Source organism: Euprymna scolopes, chromosome 44 (genome assembly GCF_053919585.1).
Source record: "Euprymna scolopes isolate OS-2025 chromosome 44, ASM5391958v1, whole genome shotgun sequence".
NCBI classification, from domain to species: Eukaryota; Metazoa; Mollusca; class Cephalopoda; order Sepiida; family Sepiolidae; genus Euprymna; species Euprymna scolopes.
Genome location: NC_136525.1, coordinates 47665785 through 47690811, shown reverse-complemented (window position 1 = coordinate 47690811; position 25027 = coordinate 47665785). Strand labels below are relative to the sequence as shown.

Sequence of the window (25027 nt, the reverse complement as noted above, 5' to 3'; positions counted from 1 at the left end):
TTAGTGCATATATATATATTAGTGCATATATATATTAGTGCTTATATATATATATTAGTGCATATATATATTAGTGCTTATATATATATTAGTGCATATATATATATTAGTGCTTATATATATATATTAGTGCATATATATATTAGTGCTTATATATATATATTAGTGCATATATATATATTAGTGCATATATATATTAGTGCTTATATATATATTAGTGCATATATATATTAGTGCTTATATATATATATTAGTGCATATATATATTAGTGCTTATATATATATTAGTGCATATATATATATTAGTGCTTTTATATATATTAGTGCATATATATATTAGTGCTTATATATATATATTAGTGCATATATATATTAGTGCTTATATATATATTAGTGCATATATATATTAGTGCTTATATATATATATTAGTGCATATATATATATTAGTGCATATATATATTAGTGCTTATATATATATATTAGTGCATATATATATTAGTGCTTATATATATATTAGTGCATATATATATATTAGTGCTTATATATATATATTAGTGCATATATATATTAGTGCTTATATATATATATTAGTGCATATATATATATTAGTGCATATATATATTAGTGCTTATATATATATTAGTGCATATATATATTAGTGCTTATATATATATATTAGTGCATATATATATATTAGTGCTTATATATATATATTAGTGCATATATATATATATTAGTGCTTATATATATATTAGTGCATATATATATTAGTGCTTATATATATATATTAGTGCATATATATATATTAGTGCTTATATATATATATTAGTGCATATATATATATTAGTGCTTATATATATATATTAGTGCATATATATATTAGTGCTTATATGTATATATTAGTGCATATATATATTAGTGCTTATATATATATATTAGTGCAAATATATATATTAGTGCTTATATATATATTAGTGCATATATATATATTAGTGCTTATATATATATATTAGTGCATATATATATTAGTGCTTATATATATATATTAGTGCATATATATATTAGTGCATATATATATTAGTGCTTATATATATTAGTGCATATATATATTAGTGCATATATATATTAGTGCATATATATATTAGTGCATATATATATTAGTGCTTATATATATATATTAGTGCATATATATATATTAGTGCTTATATATATATATTAGTGCATATATATATATATATTAGTGCTTATATATATATTAGTGCATATATATATTAGTGCTTATATATATATATTAGTGCATATATATATATTAGTGCTTATATATATATATTAGTGCATATATATATATTAGTGCTTATATATATATATTAGTGCATATATATATTAGTGCTTATATATATATATTAGTGCATATATATATTAGTGCTTATATATATATATTAGTGCAAATATATATATTAGTGCTTATATATATATTAGTGCATATATATATATTAGTGCTTATATATATATATTAGTGCATATATATATTAGTGCTTATATATATATATTAGTGCATATATATATTAGTGCATATATATATTAGTGCTTATATATATTAGTGCATATATATATTAGTGCATATATATATATATTAGTGCATATATATATATATATATATATATATATATATATACACGAGCTTTATATACCAAGCCTGAGAGTTGAGTTGCATACTATTTAATAATATATACGAATATATACGAAAAGTGATTTAGAGAAGCACAAAATTCATAAAAGGGAAAAAAAACTCTTATAGCTTAAATAAATAAGCTTGCCTTCGGTTTTAAAGCAACTGTCGAGCTGAGCTTGAGAGAGACAGTCGAGATTGTACCAGTTGGCGAGGAAGCTATCGTGTCAGTGTAGATAAGTAGATAAAAAGATAGCGCGCAACTTTGCAATGGGGAAACAGCTGGAATAAATTTGCTGAAAATACAAACGACACTACTGGTTTCTTTGGGGTGAGTTTCCTTGTAGCTTCATCATCAAAATAAAACCAAAATGAACAACGTGTGTTTTCTCCTATTGGCCGACGTTACATTCCCAGAGTAATGTGTTCCGTCCTTGTATATTCCGTGTTTTATATGATAAATAATAATTTAAAATAAGTTAAATATAAATTAAATTAAAAATAAATTGAATAAATCGACTTTAAATAATATTTGTAAATAGAATAATTGAAACAATTCCATCACTGATAAACATTAACAATACAGAGCTAATTATTAAAATATATTTTCTTTAATGCAAATGAGGTTACTTTATGAATGTAGATTTCCTTTGAATAAATATTATATATAGAAATCATGCAAGGATAAAAATGTATAACAGTCCGTTTTCAGTATGAAGATTAATTTGTAAAACAGCGTAGCTATAAAATTGTAAACAAACAGGAATACGATTTTATTATAATACATATATACATAAAGAAATATATATATATATATATATATATATATATATATAAAGGCTTCTTTCAGTTTTGAGAGACTATGGATACCCACTGTAAGGGATTCCTGCGCGTGAAATTTGTGTGGCAAGAGTTGCGTAATATCCAATCACGCCTCTCCTGAGTCAACATTGTTGCATACCAGTTGCAAGTTGAGGTACAAGACGACTGGAAACAATGCCGAGATAAGCGGAGAGCACATACAGCGCCAGGAATTCCCAAATGGTCACCCATCTGGTATTAGCCAGGCTCAACGTTGCTTAACTTCGGTGATCTGACGAGAACCGGTGTGTCAACGTGATTATGCCGTGTGTGTATGTATATATATATATATATATATATATATGTATATATATATATATATATGTATATATATATATATATATATATATATATATATATATATATATATATATATATATATATATATATATATATAAAGCTTATTCTACTGAATATAAACTTAAAATAATTGAATTATTTTCTAAACTTAATCTTCTATAATATAAATCTCACCTGTCTGTTTAAATGTATGTATCTATGTTTTTATGTCTGCCTAAAACTTTTGACAGAGGCGACGGATTTTCACGAGATCGGTTTCGTTTTGATATGCGATCCTTCGGACGACAAATATCGAAAAAAATTTTGTTTTGCTAACCTAACTAATCCACCAACTCTTTTTTTCCTTTTTTTAACCTAACTCACTTTTCTTTCCCCCCCCCCCTTTTTTTAACATAGACGAACCCTAACACTAAACTTCCGGCTCTTTCTCTCCTTTGTTTTGCTAACCCATCCACAGATTTATTCCTTCTCTAACCTAACCCTAACTCTCAGACTGATATTTTGTCTTGAAAAATTAACCCTAACTCTAACCCTAACCTACTTCTTATTTTCTCTTTTTAGTTTTGCTAACCTAACTAACCCACAGACTCTTTTTTCCTTTTCCTTCTTTTTTTTTTTTTTGCTAACATAACAAACCCAGAGATTCTTTTTTCCCCCTTTTCAAACTCTTTCTTTCCTCCTTTTTTTTTTTTTTTGCTAACATAACAAACCCACAGACTCTTTTTTTCCTTTTCTAACTCTTTCTTTCCTCCTTTTTTTTTTGCTAACATAACAAAGCCACGGACTCTTTTTTTTCCTTTTCTAACTCTTTCTTTCCTCCTTTTTTTTTGCTAACATAACAAACCCTTTTTTTTTTTTTGCTAACATAACAAAGCCACGGACTCTTTTTTTCCTTTTCTAATTCTTTCTTTCCTTCTTTTTTTTTTTGCTAACATAACAAACCCACGGACTCTTTTTTTTCCTTTTCTAATTCTTTCTTTCCTTCTTTTTTTTTTTTTTTGCTAACATAACAAACCCACGGACTCTTTTTTTTCCTTTTCTAACTCTTTCTTTCCTCCTTTTTTTTTGCTAACATAACAAGCCCACAGATTCTTTTCCCCCTTTTTTAACTCTTTCTTTCCTCCTTTTTTTTCTTTTTTAACCGACCGATCTCTAAACTATCGACTCTTTTCTTTTTCCTTTGCTTTTCCTTTCAATTAGATTTAACTCTTTCTCTTTTTTTTGTTTTGTTTTGCTAACCTTACTAACTCACAGACTCTTTTTTTCCTTTTCTCTCTTTCTTTTTTTTTTTTTTTTTTTTTTTTTGCTTTGCAAACATAACTGACCCACAGACTCTTTTTTTCCTTTTCTAACTCTTTCTCTTTTTTGTTTTCTTTGCTAACCTAACTAACCCACATACCCTTTTTTTCCTTTTCTAACCTAACCGATCTCTAAACTATCGACTCTTTTCTTTTTCCTTTGCTTTTCCGTTCAATTAGACGCCAAAGGTTATCAACACTTTGTTCATAAAACTAGCCCTAATGAATGGGATGACACTGCCGACCTATCTCTGTGTCAGAGAATTTCATATCCACTTCTGCCAAGATAATATGGTCTCAAACATGGTAGCCAAACTCTTAAGCGAGTAAGAACTGTCACCTTTGTGGTATGGGGTATGCTGGTGACTGTATTTGTAGGCGCATACTACCTGACTTGTGCAAATACTGCAGCATAACTGGAATCCTGGGGGTGATATGGGGATGGAAGAATCCATACAGCAGGCAAACAGCTAAATACACTATTTCTTTAACCTACTTCAGCTCTCATCCACTTCCTGCCCTACCTGCTTCACAACATGCCTAAACCACCTTGTCATATCTAAAGCATTTTAAAGAATCCCGGCTAAACAATCTATCTATATATCTATAAAAGTGAACGTGTGTGTGTGTGTGTACATTTCCCTACGCAATAACTCTGTCAATTTTTAGTCTACAGACTCGAAATTTGATATACAGGTTACTGAGATTTGGGAAAGTTTATGTGATCAGTTTTCGGCCAGAAATTTGGCTGTTAAGGGGTCAAAGTTCAACGATTAAACCTTTGAGAACTCTACCAAACACCTCCGATAATTTTGGGTCTAAACACTTGAAATTTTAGATAAAGGTTCCTTGGACATGGATCTAACTTAATAACTTGATTTGAGCCCAAAACAATAAATTTTAAGGTGTCATAATAGGGGTCAAAGTTTGAAAAGAATGTGACCACTGCGGTCTCTACCAAATTACTCAGACAATTTCTGTTCAGAGCATTTGAAATTTTACATGAAAGGTATTCAGAGATAGGGCAAGCGTTTTCATTGGTTTGGGTCGACAATTTTTAGTTGCCAATATATAAATGTATGTATGTATGTATGTATGTATGTATGTTTGCATGTCTGCCTAAAACTTTTGACAGAGGCGACGGATTTTACCAAGATCTATATCGTTTTGAAGTTCGCCCTTTCATACGACAAATATCGAAAAATTGGCTAAAAACATTGACATCTTCATCTTCAACTTTTCTACAGGGGCGGGGCGCTTTTTTCCCCGATATTTTTGAAAGATATCCTATCCTTTCAGTTGTCTAGCCTTAATGCAAACAGAAGTCACTTCAGGTTTGGCGGTGGTTGTAATCGCAAAGACGTCAATTTTTTCCCTCCCGTTCTTTTCCTCCTTCGCTGTATTGGTTCGAGCCTGCCTTCCTATTACCACTTTTTTTTTTTGTTGCTCAACATACATATCCAAACGCCTGAGCAACGCCGGACTGAAATGCTAGTTTAACATATAAAGTTATCATGTCGGATTTTTTTTTAAAGTCGGACCTATGTAGCATTTTAGCTAGCAAATCAAACTTTAATTCTAACTAGCCAATTTCCATTTGTTATTGTTAGACAGTGTTATTGGAAACATAATTAAAAAAAACATAGCTAAAATTTATTAAAAGATATTGCTTAGTCCGGCCTAAACGTCTGCTAATACGAAATATTTTAAAGAATCATATAAAAATATAAAAATCAGCAAGGGTGATAACTCATAGGTACAATGGTCTATATTTCCTATCTTTCTTCTTTGCAGCACACCCAACCTGGTCCATCCTGTGGAATCTTTGTCAAATAAGTTTCATAACTTCAACCCATCGACCATATGAATTATCCTGTCAGATTTTACAATCAAACTGAAATAGCATTTAATCTGACAAATCTGTTTTCATTTGTTTTTGTTGTATCGTGTTATCGACAATATAACATATTTCGCTACAATTTTTTTTCTAATTAAAGATTATGATAGACGTATTCTACTTTACGTGCAAGAAAATTAAAGTTATTTTTATTTTACTTCTTTATTTTACCTGGTGCTACCAGATTAAGCTGTCTGAAGATATTGGCTTCCTGAGACGCAATATTTTGGGTGTATAATGGGGTAGTTATTTAAATGCTGCCCACCTCAGCATTATGTGGCACAAAGCCGGAAAGTGGGAACCCCGCAGGCTCTCCTAAAGGAGGGGCACTCCTGCAATTTTAAAAATTTCCTGAGTAACCCCGTCGGCATTCCCCGGTCGGGGCGCCTCAGGCAGCAAGCAATAAACTTGCCCCACTGGAAAGCCCGGTGGAAAGGCCTGGGAGGGTGGACCTCCTAGGTATTACCCAGGCGGTATACCTCAGTCCAATAGGTGTGGGCCGGTTCCCGGCCCCTCACCTGTTGGGCTGAATGTTAAGTGACGAATCCTTGACTTGTACTACCCTGTCTCCCTGCAGCCGAAGCCGCTAGGAGACACATCCCATCATACAAGGTTGTATAATGGGGTATGATCCCACACAGTCGGACGATTCTATTTATAAACGATGCTGCTAAGAACTGACGAATCAAATTAATTCACGTTCTGCTACAAACCAATCAGAAACCAGAATTGCTTCATAAATATTAAACCTTTTCTGGAGCAATTTCACATGTTCTTTCCCGGGTTTCGACACGGTAAGAATATTTTGTTCTGTGGAACTGTCTACTACAAACAAGTCACCTCCCAGGACTTGTGCGTAACAGCGAACCATCTGAAACTGTTCTGAAACTCAAAATGGCTTACACTTCTAGAGCCCTTTACATCCAAATGGCGATATGTTTTGTTTGGGGTGAACGTGAGTGAAAAAACCCCAAAAAACTTAACACAAAATAAACAGAGCTCTTTTTTATCTTAATTCAAAGGGAGACAACTAAACAATTACATCTACTACTACTACTACTACTACTACTACTCTAGACCTAACATTGATGCTTTTTTGTTTTGCTAGCTCCATTTTGCAAAGTATATGAAATGAAGTATGAAATGAGTATGAAATGAAGACACAAAACTATATAACACTAATCAAAATCAAAATTACCCACTCCATAGAAAATAGACACCCCACAAACCGTTAAAATAAATTACCACGCAGCAACAATACACCCCTTATTTAACCATAATACGTATACCCCTGAATCTCAATACTATGTTTAAGACCATATATAATCTTATATATCATACTATATATAGTATGATATATAAGATTATATATGGTCTTAAACATAGTATTGAGATTCAGAGGTATATGTATTATGGTTAATATATATATATATATATATATATATATATATATATATATATATATATATATATATATATATATATATATATACAGGGTGCCCACAAAGTCTGGCTACATAATCTACAGGATGCTTCCACAAAGTTTGGCTACATAATGTAGCCAGACTTTGTGGACACAATGGGAAAAATGAAATTGATTTTGAACATATTTGTTTTTCTTAGGATAGAGGAATTTTTAATGCCTACGTATCATTCGCTATTTTGAGCAAAAGAATGTTATACCTACCCTAGGACGGGTATTAGACATGTATGAAATAATTGAACCTTCCCTAGGATAGGTAATTCACAGCATGTATATGAAATAATTTTACCTTCGCAAGGACGGGTAATGTACAACACATATTTAAAATAATTTTTACCTACCCTCGGACGAGTAATTTAGATACATATACGAAACATTTAGTCTGGCTACATAATGTAGCCAGACTTTGTGGACACCCTGTACATATATTCACTTTGTGTGTGGGAGTTCATTCCTTATAGGTTCCGAAACAGCTGAGCCTATTCTTTGCAAATTTAGAACAAAAGTAATTTATGTCTGGCAGTTTTTTTAGATATATTTTGTGCAGAAATTCACCCGAAAAGTATCGAAAATCAAAAAAAAAAAATCTCATCCTAAAAATAGTCTTTCTTTCTTATAGATAAAAAATAATTTTTACAGGGTAATATTTTACGTTACACCGTCAAGGGAGATAATAAATATAAACAAATGATTTCTTATTTATTTATTTATTTTCAGGCTATTATCTTCATTTTCTAATTGTTTTTTCACAACGTTTCAGCTAACTATACCTCTGGCCTTCGTCAGATGGTTAACCACAACAGGATAAGAATGATTAATCTAACTGTATCCTCAGAATGTATTTATGTATTAATGTGGAAATCCTAATGATCCATCTCCTAAAAATGATTCTAACTTTCTTGATAGGAAGAGAAATTATTTCATATATGTTGTACAATACCTGTCGAGAGTATGTTATGTTAATTCGGGTAAATTCCTGCACAAAATATATCTAAAAACACTGCCAGACATAAATTACTTTTGTGTGAAATTTGCAAAGAATAGGCTCAGCTGTTTTGGAACCTATAAGGAATGAACTCCCACACACAAAGTGAATATATATGTACAGGGTGTCCACAAAGTCTGGCTACATTATGTAGCCAGACTAAATGTTTTGTATATGTATCTAAATTACTCGTCCGAGGGTAGGTAAACTTATTTTAAATATGTGTTGTACATTACCCGTCCTTGCGAAGGTAAAATTATTTCATATACATGCTGTGAATTACCTATCCTAGGGAAGGTTCAATTATTTTATACATGTCTAATACATTCTTTTGCTCGAAATAGCGAATGATACATAGACATTAAAAGTTCCTCTATCCTAAGAATAACAAATATGTTCAAAATCAATTTCATTTTTCTCATTGTTCATACGGTCCTGAGCAACGCCGAGTATCCCTAAGAGTTAGAGACTAGTGATAAACGTATCAGCCAGATGTAACATGAATTATGAAAAAAGCTCAATATAGGAAGTAGAGCAATATTATAAATAAAAAAAAAAACATGGAATTAGATTCTGTAAATTAAAACTTTACAACCGATATACTCAACGAATTTTTGATCTACAGACTTGGAATTTTGTATGTAGGGTATTCAGATATGTGAAATTTTTTTAATCTGTTTTCATTCGGAAAAAAGGGGGATGCTAGGGGATCAAAATTGAATAATTGACACGTGAGAGGGTCATTGGAATTTTATCTGTTTGCGCATGCATGATTTGTTCCCATGACAGCTTTCTTAGGTTAAGAATAAGCATGTTTGAAAACACTTGTCAAGTTGGCCTAATGGCTATCGTATTTGGTTCAATGTCTTTAGGTTTTGGTTTCGATCTCAGCTCGAGTAATTTTTTTGTTTTCTTTTTTACTTATAAGAAGTAAACCATTTATTTATTGCGGACGATTATCCTCATCTTTTAGTTGTTGCTTTAGGACGTTTCGGCCAACTATTCCTCTGGCCTTCGTCAGGTGGTTAACCGCGACGGGATAGGAACTCCGAATCTCGTAACTAGCATCCTCAGTAAGTACTGCCTTCCATAGTTGTTGTTGTTTCACCACGTTTTGGCCAACTAAGCCTCTGCCTATACATATATATATATATATATATATATATATAGTAATTTATAAAATATATATGGCGATTAAACTACACTGAATATTCCACGTTTCATCCACTCTAGGACTCTTCAGGCTTATGCACGAATTCTGTGGTTGTTTATCGTTTTGATATGCTCCTCTTCTATTGAGATTTTAGTTAGCCAATCAGCTTTCTAGTATCCACCGCGCCCTTCCTATCAGCCAATGGTCATTGGCTGATAGGAATATTCAGTGTAGCTTAATCGCCATATATATTTTATAAATTACTAACTAGCTCTACCTACGTATTGAGCACTTTTGAAGTAAATACTTAAAGTTTACGCATAAATCTATACTTTCGTATATTAATTTTATGTGAGTAAATTAAGTAAGTAAATATATATATATATATATATATATATATATATATATATACTTAGTTATGTATATTTAGTTAATTTTTTTGGGGGGGGATTCCAGCAGAGTGCTCTATTATAAGGAAAAATTCCGAAAATAAGAGCGTATTATTTATATTTTTGTATACAGAAAACATATAACGGATGAGTCTCGGCTTAAGAGAACTTCACAACGTTCCGGTTAACTATTCCTCCGGCCTTCATCAGGTGGCCAACTATTCCTCCGGCCTTAGCGACGGGATAGCAATTCCTAACTGCATCTTCATCAATTACTGTCTTCCATAGTTTTTGTTGTCTCACCACGTTTTGGCTAACTAAGCCTCTGGCTGGCTTTGGGTATCTTCAACTGATGAAGGCCAGAGGAATAGTTGGCCGAAACGTCGTGAAACAACAACTATAAAGATGAGGATAACAGTCCGCAAATAACTAAATGGATAAATAATTACAAATTACTCAAAAGAATTCCAATTAATTAAATAAGAAGTGAACCGTTCAAAAAAAAATCATAATACTTGCATGTCTCAGTTTCCGTATGAATATATAATATTCATATGTATTTTATGACCGGGCAATGCTGGGCGGCCTGCTAGTGGATATATAAATATATGTTAGTTTATAAATACAAGAACCCAAGTTTGCCCAGCTGGGCAAACTTGAGTCCTTGTACCGGAAAAATAGCCAGTAAATAAAACGTTGTTTAGTAAATTTTTTAAATCGTTATTTTTTTGCATTTTTGTTTTTGGCATTTCCATACACCAAACATGGATATAAATATCACTAAAACATTCACTGGGTCATAAGCTTCATTTCGCTACCTTATTTGCCTGGGTGGGTTGCCTGTAGGCTGAGATAAACCGCGTCATACATACACACACAGAGACACACACATTAGGAAAATTTATAATAATATATATATATATATATATATATATATATATATATATATATATATATATATATATATATATATATATACCTTATTATGAATATATATATATTTTCTTTTTTTGTGAGAATTCTTCAGGAAGCCTGACGAATTCTCACGGGAATGAAATGAGGAATATTGTGTGTTATATTTTCATGACTTATATATATATACTTAGTTATATTTGGGGGGGAGGCGAATAATTCCAGCAGAGTGCTCTATTATAAGAAAAATTTCCAAAAATAAGAGTGTATTATTTATGTTTTTATTCACAGAAAACATTAAACAGATGAGTATCGGCTGAAGAGAGCTTGATATGGGTATCTAAAACGGGCCCCTATTATGAGGTTTGAAACCGATGGTACCGATGACTTATCTCCTCTAAACTTTCGGTAAATAAAAATATTAAAACATGCGCGTGTGTGATATATAGTTGTTTACATAATATTGTCCGCTATAATTGTACCATTTGTAAGGATTCCCTAGTTTATATATATATATATATATATATATATATATATATATATATATATATATATATGTAGTTGTTTAATTTTGTCTGCTATTATTGTACCGTTTGTAAACATGCTCTTTCCTTCTTCGACGTTTAGATGGCGCTACTCTTTGAGCCTCGCACCTGGCAACAACTGTGCAACAACGAAACGGTGTTTTCTCAAGTGTTTTTGACACGCAAGATGAAACACAGCACCAACATCACCGCACTTTACCAGCTGGTCTGCAAAATTGTAAACGCACCAATTAATGTGACGAAACTCATTGAAGAACTGGAAGAAAACCTGGATGGCTTCAAGGACCTTTACATGGCGGTGAGTCAAATTTCTTTAATTTTTTTCCGTTTCTTATATATATGGATATGGTTATATATCGATACCTCCATGTAGAGGCAGCTGTGCGTGTAATTGTGAGGCAAATCTCTAACCGCACATCTCCTGAATCGGCACTGTTGAAGTTAAAAAGTAATCTGCCTAAGTACACGAGGCACCTGAAATAAGTTTCCAGACATTTAAAATTGTCGTAGACTTGAAAATTTAGTATGTTATTGCTATACATCTTATGAGATGATTGACCAATTGTTATAATTTCAAGTTCAAATGAACAGCTACAGCAGGAATTGAAATACACCCTAATAAAGTTTGATTGCCACAGCTGGTGAATTTCAAAAATGCAATCTCGACGTGAGGACACTTTAGAAGAACGATATGCAATAAAATTTTGTTTTAAAGTTGGAAAAAAAATGCCACAGAAATGTATGGAATGCTTCAGACTGCTTTTGGACCATCTTGCATGAATCGAGCGTCAGTTTTTGAGTGGCATAAGAGATTCAAGGAAGGCAGGGAATCTGTGAGGGATGATGAGAGGTGTGGTAAGAGTAAGGAAGTCGGAACACCAGAGTTGATTGGCCAAATAAAGAATTTCATGGATAAGGACCGTCTATAGAGACAATACGTGCACAGTTTGATGTCAGTGTGGGAACTGTACACAAAATTATTTGTGAGGAACTGAGGATGCAGAAGATTTGTGCGAAGTTTGTCCCAAGGGTGCTCAGAGACGATCAGAAAGAAAGACGTTGTCTAGACAGCAAGATGGACATCAAGACAGTTCCTCACCCTCTCTGTAGTCCAAACTTTGCTTCCTCTGACTTTTGGTTATGCCTTAAGCTTAAGAAACCTTAGAGGCTATCGTTATGAGACAATTGAGGAGATGACTTGGAACGGTACAACAAGCGCATTGCAGCCGGAGGAGATTACTTCGAAGGGACTAGAGTTCATGTGTGTACTATCAATAAAAGTGCCCATCCAAAAAAGTCTGAAAACATACCGCTGCCACCCATTCACATCTACTAAAAGGTGAAGAAACACTTAACAGTAGCCCATGTCAAGAACCCTACACAGTGGGACATATCCTAACTAACTGCATAGATTTCAATCAAAGACGAATAAAATACAATCACGAAAATAATCTAAAAGACATCTTTTAAATGACAAAGTTCTCTCTGATTCTCTCTCCTCTGATCTCGAGCACGTGGTTCAGTGGGGGAAGTCGTGGCTGGTTACCTTTAATGCATCTAAAACCAAACTCCTATCTTTACATTATCAACGCTCTGATCCCCATCTGGCATCAATTGAAATGGATGGTTCTCGTCTAGGAGAAGCCCCATGTTTTGACAAGCTTCTGGGTTTGTCCTTTACTCCTGATCTGAAATGGAACACGTACATCAAGTCTGTTGCCAAGGTCGCTGGAAAGATGGTGGGATCTTTCTACCGCTCCAGAAGATATCACACTACTGATGCAATTCTCTATCTATATAAAAGCCAAGTACGTCCAAGGATGGAATACTGCTGCCATATCTGGGCAGGAGCTGCTAAAAACAGCCTATCCTGCCTTAACAGAGTACAAAATAGACTTCGTGGCTTAGTGGGGGATGCCCTTTTCTCTGTTCCGCCTGCCTGCTTCCCACCTGACTACAACTTGGATGTCTTCAAGTCCAACGTTAACAAATTCCTAATGAACCGCCCTCTTAAGTAAACACTTCATTAAATCTCCACACTAACATACTGTACTTGCAATAACCCTTATCCCTGAGTGGCTTCCGGGCCTTGATAAGTGGTGACCACCGTGTAAAAAAAAAAAAAAAAAAAAAGTTGATCTCTAAAAGAACCAAAGTTGTACAACAAAATATAGTTGAAGAAAAAAAGCAAAACCAAACCAATTCTTCTGCATTAAATAATCCAAAAGAGTTGATGGTAAAATAAATTAACTAAACACTGGCATAAAAGACTTCCATGGGGTCTTCCAGAAGTTGTTGGAACGGTACAACAAGTGCATTGCAGCCGGAGGAGATTACTTCAAAAAAAGTATGGAAACTTATTGACGGCTCCTCGTATATTGTCAATATCTCCTTCTGGGCTTGATCTTTACTCCTGATCTAAAATGGAACACGTACATCACATCCGTTACCAAGGTCGCGGTAAAATGGAATTCTTCTATCGATCCAGTAGATGCAATTCTCTATCTGTATGAGAGCCAGGTACGTCCAAGGATGGAGTACTGTTGCCACATCTGGGCAGAAGCTGCTAGAAAGACCTTATCCTGCCTTGACAGAGTTCAAAATAGACTTCGTAGCCTATAGAGGGGGGGATCCCTTTTCTCTTCCCTGCAACCAGTTTCTCACAGAAGAGACGTTGCGAGCCTGTCTCTGCTTTAACGTTATTTTCATGACAAGCGCTCGTCTGAGCTCCAATCTATGGTTCCCCCCTCGCTAAACATTCACAAGAAACACTCGTCTTGCTGAAACCACGATCAATAATTTCCACCACTCTTTATCTGTGCCTGAACCTAAACGTGGATTCCATGAACAAAACTTCTTTTTTCAAACTGCACACCTGTGGAACTCTCTTCCCTTTTCCTGCTTTCCAGCTGACTACAATATGGCCGTCTTCAAGTCCAATGTAAACAAGTTCTTGATGAGCCGTTCCCCATAAGTAATCGCTTTTTATCAAATTTACACTTCTAACGATTACTATGATATTATCCTTTTGACCACTGTACACCTTTTAACTCTTATCCTCGAGTAGCCTCCGGGCCTTGATAAGTGGTGACTTTGTGAAAATAAAAATAAAAATTTCTTCAGACGATTATTTTTAAACCAAACAAACACGAGCTGATGCATCTGCTTATATTTTAAAATATTTTAACTGTAATATTTCTTATTTATTTTATAAATAGTGGGGATGCCTGGCGTTGCACAGGTGTTTAGGTAGTGTAGTAGGGACCCCCCTGGGGGAGGGTCAAAACAACAGTCGCGGGGGTGCGAGGGTATGTGTAGGTGGTGTACTAAGGAACCCCGGGGTGTAAAAAAAATGTGGCAGTAGTGGAAGTAGGGAGGATCAAAACAACAGTAGGCTTAGGTGTTTTAAAAAAAAGTGGTAGTAGGTAGGTAGGCTCGAACCCGTAATGCGAGATGGGGAAAAAAAAAGATTAAAAAAAAACATGACGTCTTAGCCAATGTCTCTATCGCCCTACCGGAAGTTCGGAACATTGAAATTAAGTGTAGTCAATCCAACCGATACGAATATGTGTGAAAATGATGCCGCAAAATCCAACCCCCCTCTTCATAGAAACTACTAATTTGAAGGTGAAGGAATTAATACTGTTGGCCAATTTTTTGATATTTGTAATCCGAGACGTCGAGCTTCAAAATGATACCAATCTCGTCAGGATCCTTTGCGTTTGTCGAAAGTTTTGCGAGACATACAAACATAAATACATACATACATACATACAAAACGACAATTGAGATTTATATTATAGACAAGCCTGGGTGCCTGGTGTTGCCAAGATGTTTGGTGGTGGTACCGCGAAGGAGGAAAAGAACGTAAAAAAAAAAAAAACGTGACGTTTTTGACGTTGCGTCATTCGCAAAACCGGAAGCGGCGAAGGTTTAAATTAAGGCTAGTCAATCGAAAAGAGGGGATGACATTTGAAAATATCTGTGAAAAAAAGTGACCCTCTCGTTGTAGAAAAATGTCGAGGATGAAGGAATTAATGTTTTTAGCCAATTTTTTTTTTATATTTGTCGCCAAAGGGTCAAGTTTCAAAACGATACCAATCTTGTAAAAATGTGTCGCCTCTGTCGAAAGTTTTAGGCATACATACATACATACATACATACATACATACATACATACATACATTTAAACAGACAGGTGCATTTATAAGATAGATTATAATATAGTGTTTCAAAATGTTATATATAAATTTTTTATTTTTGTTTTGTTTAGCTCATGAAGGTGCCACTTGCCAGCCAGGATTCTTCCATATTACCCGTCAGCTACAGTTCAATCGTCAAAGAAATCGGACAATTCCAAGAGCTGCTTTTTGGCCTCATCTTACAAGCACCTGTCTTTAAAATCGACAGAATGACGAACTGGACGATGGGAATCGATTACAATCACCTGCTGAAGAGGATCATGCTTTATTGGAACTCCCTACCGAGCACTTTCATGCAGAATAGGTCAGTTTTCGTCTGAAGCCATTCTTTCAGATGATGCCTTCTTTTGATCATGTTTAAAGAAAATAGACGATTTTTTTTTTTTTTTTTTTTTTATTTTTGGTTGAACTGTTTTCCATAATAACTGAGATTCGTTCATTTTTTTTTTTCTTACGAGAATTTGGGAAGCTAAAAAAAATTAACCTTACAAAATACTTTTATTTAATGTAGCTGCCTTCAGCCTCAATCACCCTCTCGATACGGGTCTGGAACTGGGAGCATGCTTTTTTCCACAAGCACTAGCAGGAGTTTAGCAAATACTGGGTGCAATGTGGCAATCAGGTTGGCTTTGCTGCTGTGGGAGGTCATGTTGGTGATGTTCTCGACGTATGACCAAACGAAGTAGTTCAGGCCAGGAAAGGAAGGAGGGGAGGGGGCAGTGAGAGAAGGGTTCAAAGATGTAGCACTTCTTCTAAAGCCAAACTTAACCCTCTTTGGACTTGTGGGTCGATACTGAGTTCTGCTGCCACACCCAAGGTCTGCCAGCGGCTACCTGATTGCACCAGAGATCACCACACTCTTTAGCCCATCCAGGTACACTTTGGCGTTGACTTTCAAGCCGACTTCGAGAATCTGAGGTGACATGATGTGGGCCTTATTTGAAACCACACCAAAGACCATGACCGTGTCGGGAAACTTTGTTGAGCTGTGCTCTCAAGCATTGAACCATCCGGATTTGCATTTTAATGATGCTGGCAATGGTCCTGTGGTCACAACTTTGATCGATGGAGAGCATATTGTAAAATGCAACGATATTGTAACTTTTATTATACGAAACATTTTTTCATTAATAATTATTTCTTTGTCTTATCGTATTTCGTAATTTTTGGATATGTTACTCTTTTGCAATCGCCATAACTGGTTAGAGGGAGATTACTGAGATTCGTTCATTTTTTTTTTTTTTTTTTTTTTTTCTGTGCCAGAATTTGGGATGCTATAAATTTAACCTTACAAAAGATGATGTTGCAATTTTTATTAAACGAAACATTTGACAGAAATTTACAACGGTGGTAATTAACTTAGGAATTTCTCAGAACTGAATTACTTCCCTTTTTGGTTACGTCACGTGACGCAAACGCAATTAAAAATGTCGGACACGTTTGTTCCTCAACTAATCTTTATTGAAAACTGTTTTTCATTAATGATTATTTTTTTGTCTTATCGTATTTCGTCATTTTTGGATATGTTATTCTTTTGCAATCGTCGTCACTGGTTAGAGGAAGATAACTGCGATTCGTTCATTTTCTTTCTTTTTTTTCTGTACAAGAATTTTATTTTTCAATTAAACTTTACAAAAAAAATATGTAATCCTTTTAAATGTTATCAGATTGAAACATATTCGCGTATGAAGGGTTTAGTTACGCACATACTATTTAAGTTACACCAAATATCTTAACTTCTTACGATTTTTCTGAAAGCCAACATGTTTAATTTATGAAAACATAAAACAAATTCATTTGAGTCCATAAAAATTAAACAAGAAATACCTCTTACGAAAACTTAAAGGGAAATAACTCTCATAGTTTAAATAAATAAACTTACCTATCGTTTTTAAAAGCAACTGATGTCGTTAATAATAATAATTGAAAATTAATTAAATATCAAATCGCAAGATTTTTTTCTTTCTTTCTTCCTCCCTTCAAACTATTCTCTCACCCCTTCTCCCTATTATCTCTTATCATCGAAATTAATTCAGAATGGAGAATAGAAATTAAATTTGAGATTTTTTTTAGGTATAGTGATTTTCACTGCATCTGATTTTTCTATGACTATTATGCTTTGATAAACCATTCTTTTATTTTGCCTCCGGATATATTTTTATTCACAACTTGGATTTACCACTTGGATTTAATTTTTGAATCTTATATAAACAAAATCTTTGCCGGACATCTTATATAATCAATGGTGAAACGAAGGAAATGCGTTTGCATGTGATTGCGACCTAATACTTTGGAAGGATTACAAGACACGATGGATCTCTTTATCTCCTTACTACAAGGAAATTCCATTTCAAAATTTAACATTCATTTTGGATTTAAAGTACAGTATCCTTTTTTCTGCCTCAATATCTCATTCCCTTATTCTATATATCTTAAATGTTTTTAAAACTTTAAAAACTTTATTTTTTTAATGCTTATTGCTTTTAGCAAATAAGGTGCAAACCAATAAAAATATTTGCTAATATTTTTCGTCTGATGAGATGAATAAGCATTGAAAACTCATGGGTTAAGGATTTATGCAATTGAATTCTTTCTTTTCAAACAATACAAAGTTCTGTATTTTAAGATTAACTTTTTCAAATCATAAAATTTAAATATATAAATTTTGATTCATTTGCTCTATCTTGTATATTGAGCAATTTTATTTAGTTGGGATTTTATTATATAAAATATTACACCTAATAATATTTTGTAAAACCGAAAACCACTGTAAAACCGAAAACCACAGTGGATATATTTTATTTCATTATTCTGAAGTATATATATATATATATATATATATATATATATATATATATATATATATATATATATATAATGTTGCAATCACACAACACAGAAATTTCTGCGTTTCATTCACGTCGGGCTAAGACATGGCATTATGTTACCACATGTTTTATACTTATACGTAATATTAAATTTATTTGCTAATCAATAGTATTCTTGGCTACTTTCGCTCCTGTTTTCATCAGCCAATAGTCGGGCTTTTACCAGACAAAGATCGTCTAACATTTTTTTTTAGAATGGAGAGTTATCTTTGCTTTAACCAGCCAAAGATCGGCCGACTTCTATTTCACCTCTTTCTTTGTTTATTTTTAGAGTGGTGAGTTATCCTTCTTTGTGTATCAAAAGGTGACTTTGCTTAAATCCGAGTGTGCATAGATACGATTTCCCATTTTTGTTTATATTTTAGGCGTTACACTCTATAATACAGGGTAGACCAATAAAAGTGTCGCCCTTAAAAAAAACAACACTACAGCTTTATTTTAAAACTTTTATTTATTGAAAATATCAATTCAGTTAATTTGACTATGTAGTAGAGCTGACATCTATTCAATGCAGCCGTCTTCAGCCTCGATCACTGCATTGATACAAGGATGCCTTTTCCACAAGCACCGGCTGGAGCTTGGTGAATACTTGGGAGATTGCGGCGATCAGGCTGGCTTTGGTGTTGTGGGAGGTCTTGTTGGTGATGTTCTTGATGTATCACCAAACAAAGTAGTTCAGTGAGTTCAGGTCAGGGGTCAGTGTACAAATTTGTAGCACTCCTTCTGAAGTCAAGCATGGGATTCTTTGAACATGTGGGCCAACATCAAATCCTGCTGCCGCTGCACCTAGGGTCTGCCAGCAGCCACCTGATTGCACCAGGGTAGCATCACACTCTTCAGCACATCCAGGCAACTTCAAAGATGTGAGGTGGCATGATGTAGCCCTCACTTGAAACCACACCAAAGACCATAACCGTGGCCAGAAACTTTGTTTTCATTGTTTAACTATTCCAGAAACTTTGTTTTCATCACCTTGGACAAATTCAACATTGCATTTTGAGAGCGTTGGCAATGGTCCTGTTGGCATAAGTTGTAAAGCGGTGCATCTCCGATCTTGCTTGTTGAACATTTTGTCACTTTCAAACATAATAGAAGGCTCCCATCACTTGGAGTTTGTACACATCTGCTCAATAGTAGATGGTCTGGAACAACAACAAAAAAACGGTTTTCATCAAACGGAAATGGAATCCTGTCTTTTCTAAGACGCCAATTTTATCATTTCACCCTGTATAATTCAAATACAAAACAATGTTTTTCCCAGCGCCATTACTTTTCTGGTCTTGCTATTAATTTAGTATTAATTTCTTTTATGTGATAACTAGCAGTGTACCCGGCGTTGCCCAGTATTAAACGTAACATTAAATTCCTTTAAAAAAAAAAATGAAGTAAAAAAAAATAGAAACTGAGACGTGTACATGCGAGTATTAAGTTTTTTTTCTAAATAGTTCACTTCTTGCAAGTAAAAAAAAAAAAAATACTCGAGCTGAGATCGAAGCCAAAAACCTAAAGACAAAGAGTCAAGTACGATAACCATTTGGCCAGCTTGACACGACCTTTTAAAAGAGTTTTCAAACCTACTTATACTTAACATAAGGAAGCTGTCATGTGAAGAATTTGCGCACGAAACAGTTGAAAACAGATAAAAATGCGATGACTCCCACATGCTAAATTTTCACTTTTTACCTATTTTTTTTTTTTTTCGGATGAAAACCTAATAACGTTTTCTGCGTGTTTGAATGCTCTCTCTCTCTCTCTATTTTTTTTTTACATAGGCATCACCACTTATCAAGGCCGAGAGGTCACTCGAGGATAAGGGTTAAAGAGTGTACAGTAGTCAATTGAGCAATATAGTAACCGTTAGTAATGGAATTTCGGTAAATTTGTTAACTTAGGTGGAACGGCTCATCAAGAACTTATTTACGTTAGACTTGAACACAGCCATATTGTACTCAGCCGGAAAGCAGGAAAACGGAAGACAATTCCACAGGCGTGCAGTTCTAAAAAAGAAGCTTTGTTCATGGAATCTACGTTTAGGTTTAAGCACAGATAAAAAGTGGGGGAATTATTGATAGTGTTTTCAGCTAGACGAGTGTTTCTTGTGAAATTTTGGCGAGGGGAGACCATAGATTGAAGCTCAGTCGAGCACTTACTGTGAAAATAACGATAAAGCAGAGACAAACTCGCAACATCTCTTCTGTGAGACAGAGGTTGCAGCGAAAAGAAAAGGACATCTCCTAAGAGGCTACAAAGTCTATTTTGAACTCTATTAAGGCAGGACAAGTCCTTTCTAGCAGCTCCTGCCCAGATGTGGCAACAGTACTCCATCCTTGGACGTACCTGGCTATTATATAGATAGAGAATTGCATCAGCAGTGAGATATCTACTGGATCGATAGAAGGATCCCACCATTTTTCCAGCGGCCTTGGCAACAGATTTGATGTACATGTTCCATTTAAGATCAGGAGTAAAGGTCAAGCCCAGAAGCTTGTCAAAACATGAGGCCTCCCCAAGACGAGAGCCATTCATTTCAATTGATACCAAATTTGAAGTCTGTAGATCAAAAATGTATTGAGTATATACGTTGAGAAGTGTCCTCTCATACACACATTTTCAATTTTATAGATATACTAGCGAAGGGTACCCGGCGTTGCCCGGGTGTTGGGGGGGGGGTTAAAAAAGGTAAGTATTAGGATCGAACCCGAACCCTTGAAGCAAAGTTGTAAATTAAAGTGTGAAAAAAAAAAGTGCGATGTTAACCATTGCCCCCCCCCCCGCGAGATGCTAAAGGAAACACGTTTGAATTTATTTAATTAGTTGGATTTAGCAGGTGCCCGTTTTAATGAGTTAATGAGGTCAAGTTTGACTGCGGGATAGTATTCATTTATTGCTGAACGCTTTTTTCCTCGCCCCCAAGATGTTATAGGAAAAAGACTAACTCACATGCGGCGAGCGACAAATATTGAATATTTATCTTCCCGAAATCGAGCAAATTAAATAGACAGGCGAGCTTCGTTGTTAACTGTGAGATATTACGATTTGTATGTGATATAAAAAGTTGTTAAGCGACCGACCGCTTCTCTGAAAGAAGCCTTTTGTAGACACACAGAAAAAGCGAACACACATACATACATACATACATACATACATACATACATTTTCGCTTTTATGTTTATAGATGGATCAACTTGTAAAGACTTCGACAAGAAGTGACACATAGAGGCAGGTGCATTCAAAGTAGTGCGACATGCAACTATTTTCAAACGTTTTCTCATATTTCACAGTACTAGGACTTATACTTGAGTCTGTTTGGTGTTATTTTTATTCATGCAAATACATGCACGTTTTCTAATTTTTGCGATGACGATTGATTATTGGTATCTGGATTCTTCGGACTATCTTGCACAATGTTTCGGTAGATGTAACCACCAACCTTCTTCAAGTGTAGTTTATCTAACTCGGGGAAGTTTTTTTTGAACTCGGGAAACTCGACGGAATGGCAGCCATGATTTTTTTTCGTTTAATTAAACAGTGTGGAAACTCGGTATCATTTGAACAACAACAAAAAAAAAAGTTTAAAAAAAACAAAAAACTAATCGAGTTAATTATCTTGTATATTTATTTTTCACCCTTTTGTTTATTGTAAAAAAAAAAAAAACCCTCAAACTCTCATCTTGAGTGTTATTTTCACAATGTTCCAGTCGATGTAACCTCCGACCTTCTTCTTCGGGAACCTTTCTATCGAATTTCGGAATCTGCACACGATTGCGAACTACTCAGGACTTCTACCCACTCATGGCTGACAGAACGAGAGCACGCTACCCCCATGGATTAAATAAAGGATTCTGTTCGAAATTTCGGGCGGATTCTCAAGTTTGACAGAAAGATTCACCAAGTCCGATAAGATAATGCTGACGAAAGTCGGGGGTTACATCGGCTGAAACGTTGTGAAAATAACACTCAAGATGAAAACAATCGTCAGAAGAATCCAAATAATATGCAATGCATATCCGTAACAAAATTATTTAAATTTTTTGCTTTATTCTTTTTAGTTACGTGGACAGTTTAAAAATGCTGGAGAAATGGGTGATGGACAATTCGACTGGAATCTCATCCCTAAAGAGCCCCCTCATAAGCATCAATAAAGATCTTCTTGTCCAATATTACCTCCTGGAGTTTGTAAATACGGAACTTAGAAAAATTAACGGTAAGACAAATTTTTTCTTCTTTTCTTTTTTTTTCTTTTCTATTTGTAAAATTATTTTTTTTATTTAGACGGAATTTGGAACGGAACAGTTTAAAAGCCAAGTAAGCCCAAGGATGGAATACTGCTGCCATATCTGGGTAGGAGCTGCTAAAAACAGCCTATCCTGCCTTGACAGAGTACAAAATAGACTTCGTGGCTTAGTGGGGGATGCCCTTTTCTCTTCCCTGCAACCTCTCTCCCACAGAAGAGACGTTACGAGCCTGTCTTTGTTTTGTCATTATTTCCATTGCAGGTGCTCGTCTGAACTCCAATCTCTGGTCCCCCCTCGCGAATCTTTCACAAAAAACACCCGTCTAGCTGAATCCACTGTCAAAAACTTTCCCCACTCTTTATCTATGCCTAAATCAAAACGTATATTCCATGAACAAAGCTTCTTTCTTAGAACTGCATGCCTGTGGAACTTTGTTCCGTCTGCCTGCTTCCCTCCTGACTACAACTTGGATGTCTTCAACGTAAACAAATTCCTGATAAATCGCCCCTTTAAGTAGACACTCTAAAATCTCCACACTAACGTACTGTACTTGCAATAACCCTTATCCCTGAGCGGCTTCCGGGACTTGATAAGTGGTGACCACTGTGTAAAAAAAAAAAAAAGAAAAAAAAAGCATTCTCTTGAAAAGACCTGTGGCACAGTGGTCAGAGTTTTGGAAAATCAATTATGAAAGTGATATTCTCCTGAAGGTTGAAGGTTCAATTCTCAGCGTGGATGACCGAAAAATACAATTGCGAATTACTTAGGACTCCTATCCAGTCATGGCTGACAGAACAAGATCATGCTACCCTTGCGAAGTAAATAAAAGGAAGTTACATTCGAAAGTATTTTAGTGGTGAATGCTCTGACGAACTGCAATCACTTGTGCCCCCACGACGTGAGCACCCTCGACAAACCCGACAGGCTACTAGATCCCACCCCCACACTGTAGAGATCCCTAGATGTAAAAGATCTTTTTACTCCAATAGTTTCTTCCCCAGGACCGCTAGACTCTGGAATTCCATTCCAGGTCCCTGCTTCCCCAACAGTACTGACGTGCAGAAGTTCAAGTGTAACGTGAACCGACACCTTGCTGCCCAAATCCCTTCATAGTACCCCAGTAGTTGTTGCCCCTGACAGTAGCCCCCTACACCAAAGTGGCAATTTGCCTTGTTTGAGGTGAAAATGTAAAAAAAAAAAAAAAAATCCCGTCCAAATTTCTGAGTTGGACAGAAACATTCCCGAGTTCGACAAGATACACCTGAAGAAGGTCGGAGGTTACATCGGCTGAAACGTTATGAAAACCACACTTAAGATGAATAACTAAAATAATTCTAACTAATCCAAATAATCAATTTTATAGTTAGTCTAGCTTTTCTACAGAATTTGCTTGCTGGGACCTCAAGTGTGACGTCTTTTCTCAGTGATTAGGCCTTGTTTTCTTTTCGTATTATTTGAATTAATGGGACTACTGTTTTCTTTTCGTATTATTTGAATTAATGGGACTACAGTTTTCTTTTCGTATTATTTGAATTAATTGGACTACTGTTTTCTTTTCGTATTATTTGAATTAATGGGACTACTGTTTTCTTTTCGTATTATTTGAATTAATGGGACTACTGTTTTCTTTTCGTATTATTTAAATTAATGAGACTACAGTTTTCTTTTCGTATTATTTGAATTAATGGGACTACTGTTTTCTTTTCGTATTATTTGAATTAATGGGACTACTGTTTTCTTTTCGTATTATTTGAATTAATGGGACTACAGTTTTCTTTTCGTATTATTTGAATTAATGGGACTACTGTTTTCTATTTGAATTAATGGGACTACTGTTTTCTTTTCGTATTATGTGAATTAATGGGACTACTGTTTTCTTTTCGTATTATTTGAATTAATGGGACTACTGTTTTCTTTTCGTATTATGTGAATTAATGGGACTACTGTTTTCTTTTCGTATTATTTGAATTAATGGGACTACTGTTTTCTTTTCGTATTATGTGAATTAATGGGACTACTGTTTTCTTTTCGCATTATTTGAATTAATGGGACTACTGTTTTCTTTTCGTATTATTTGAATTAATTCGACTACTGTTTTCTTTTCGTATTATTTAAATTAATGGGACTACAGTTTTCTTTTCGTATTATTTGAATTAATGGGACTACTGTTTTCTATTTGAATTAATGGGACTACTGTTTTCTTTTCGTA

General features: G+C 34.5%; 1 protein-coding gene and 1 pseudogene across 4 annotated transcripts in view; one reads left to right on the top strand and one right to left on the bottom strand.

Moving 5' to 3' along the window:
- The window catches only part of LOC145268835 (uncharacterized), a 1065816-nt gene that overhangs the window by 436502 nt on the left and 604287 nt on the right, over positions 1–25027 (top strand). For all 4 annotated transcript variants that reach the window (XM_080124499.1, XM_080124501.1, XM_080124498.1 and 1 more), the window contains 3 exons: positions 11576–11791; positions 15767–15999; positions 22633–22787. In XM_080124499.1, coding sequence (XP_079980625.1) covers positions 11576–11791; positions 15767–15999; positions 22633–22787 — 604 coding nt within the window. The remainder of the gene's footprint in view (positions 1–11575; positions 11792–15766; positions 16000–22632; positions 22788–25027) is intronic.
- On the bottom strand, positions 2687–2803 carry LOC145268882 (5S ribosomal RNA; annotated as a pseudogene).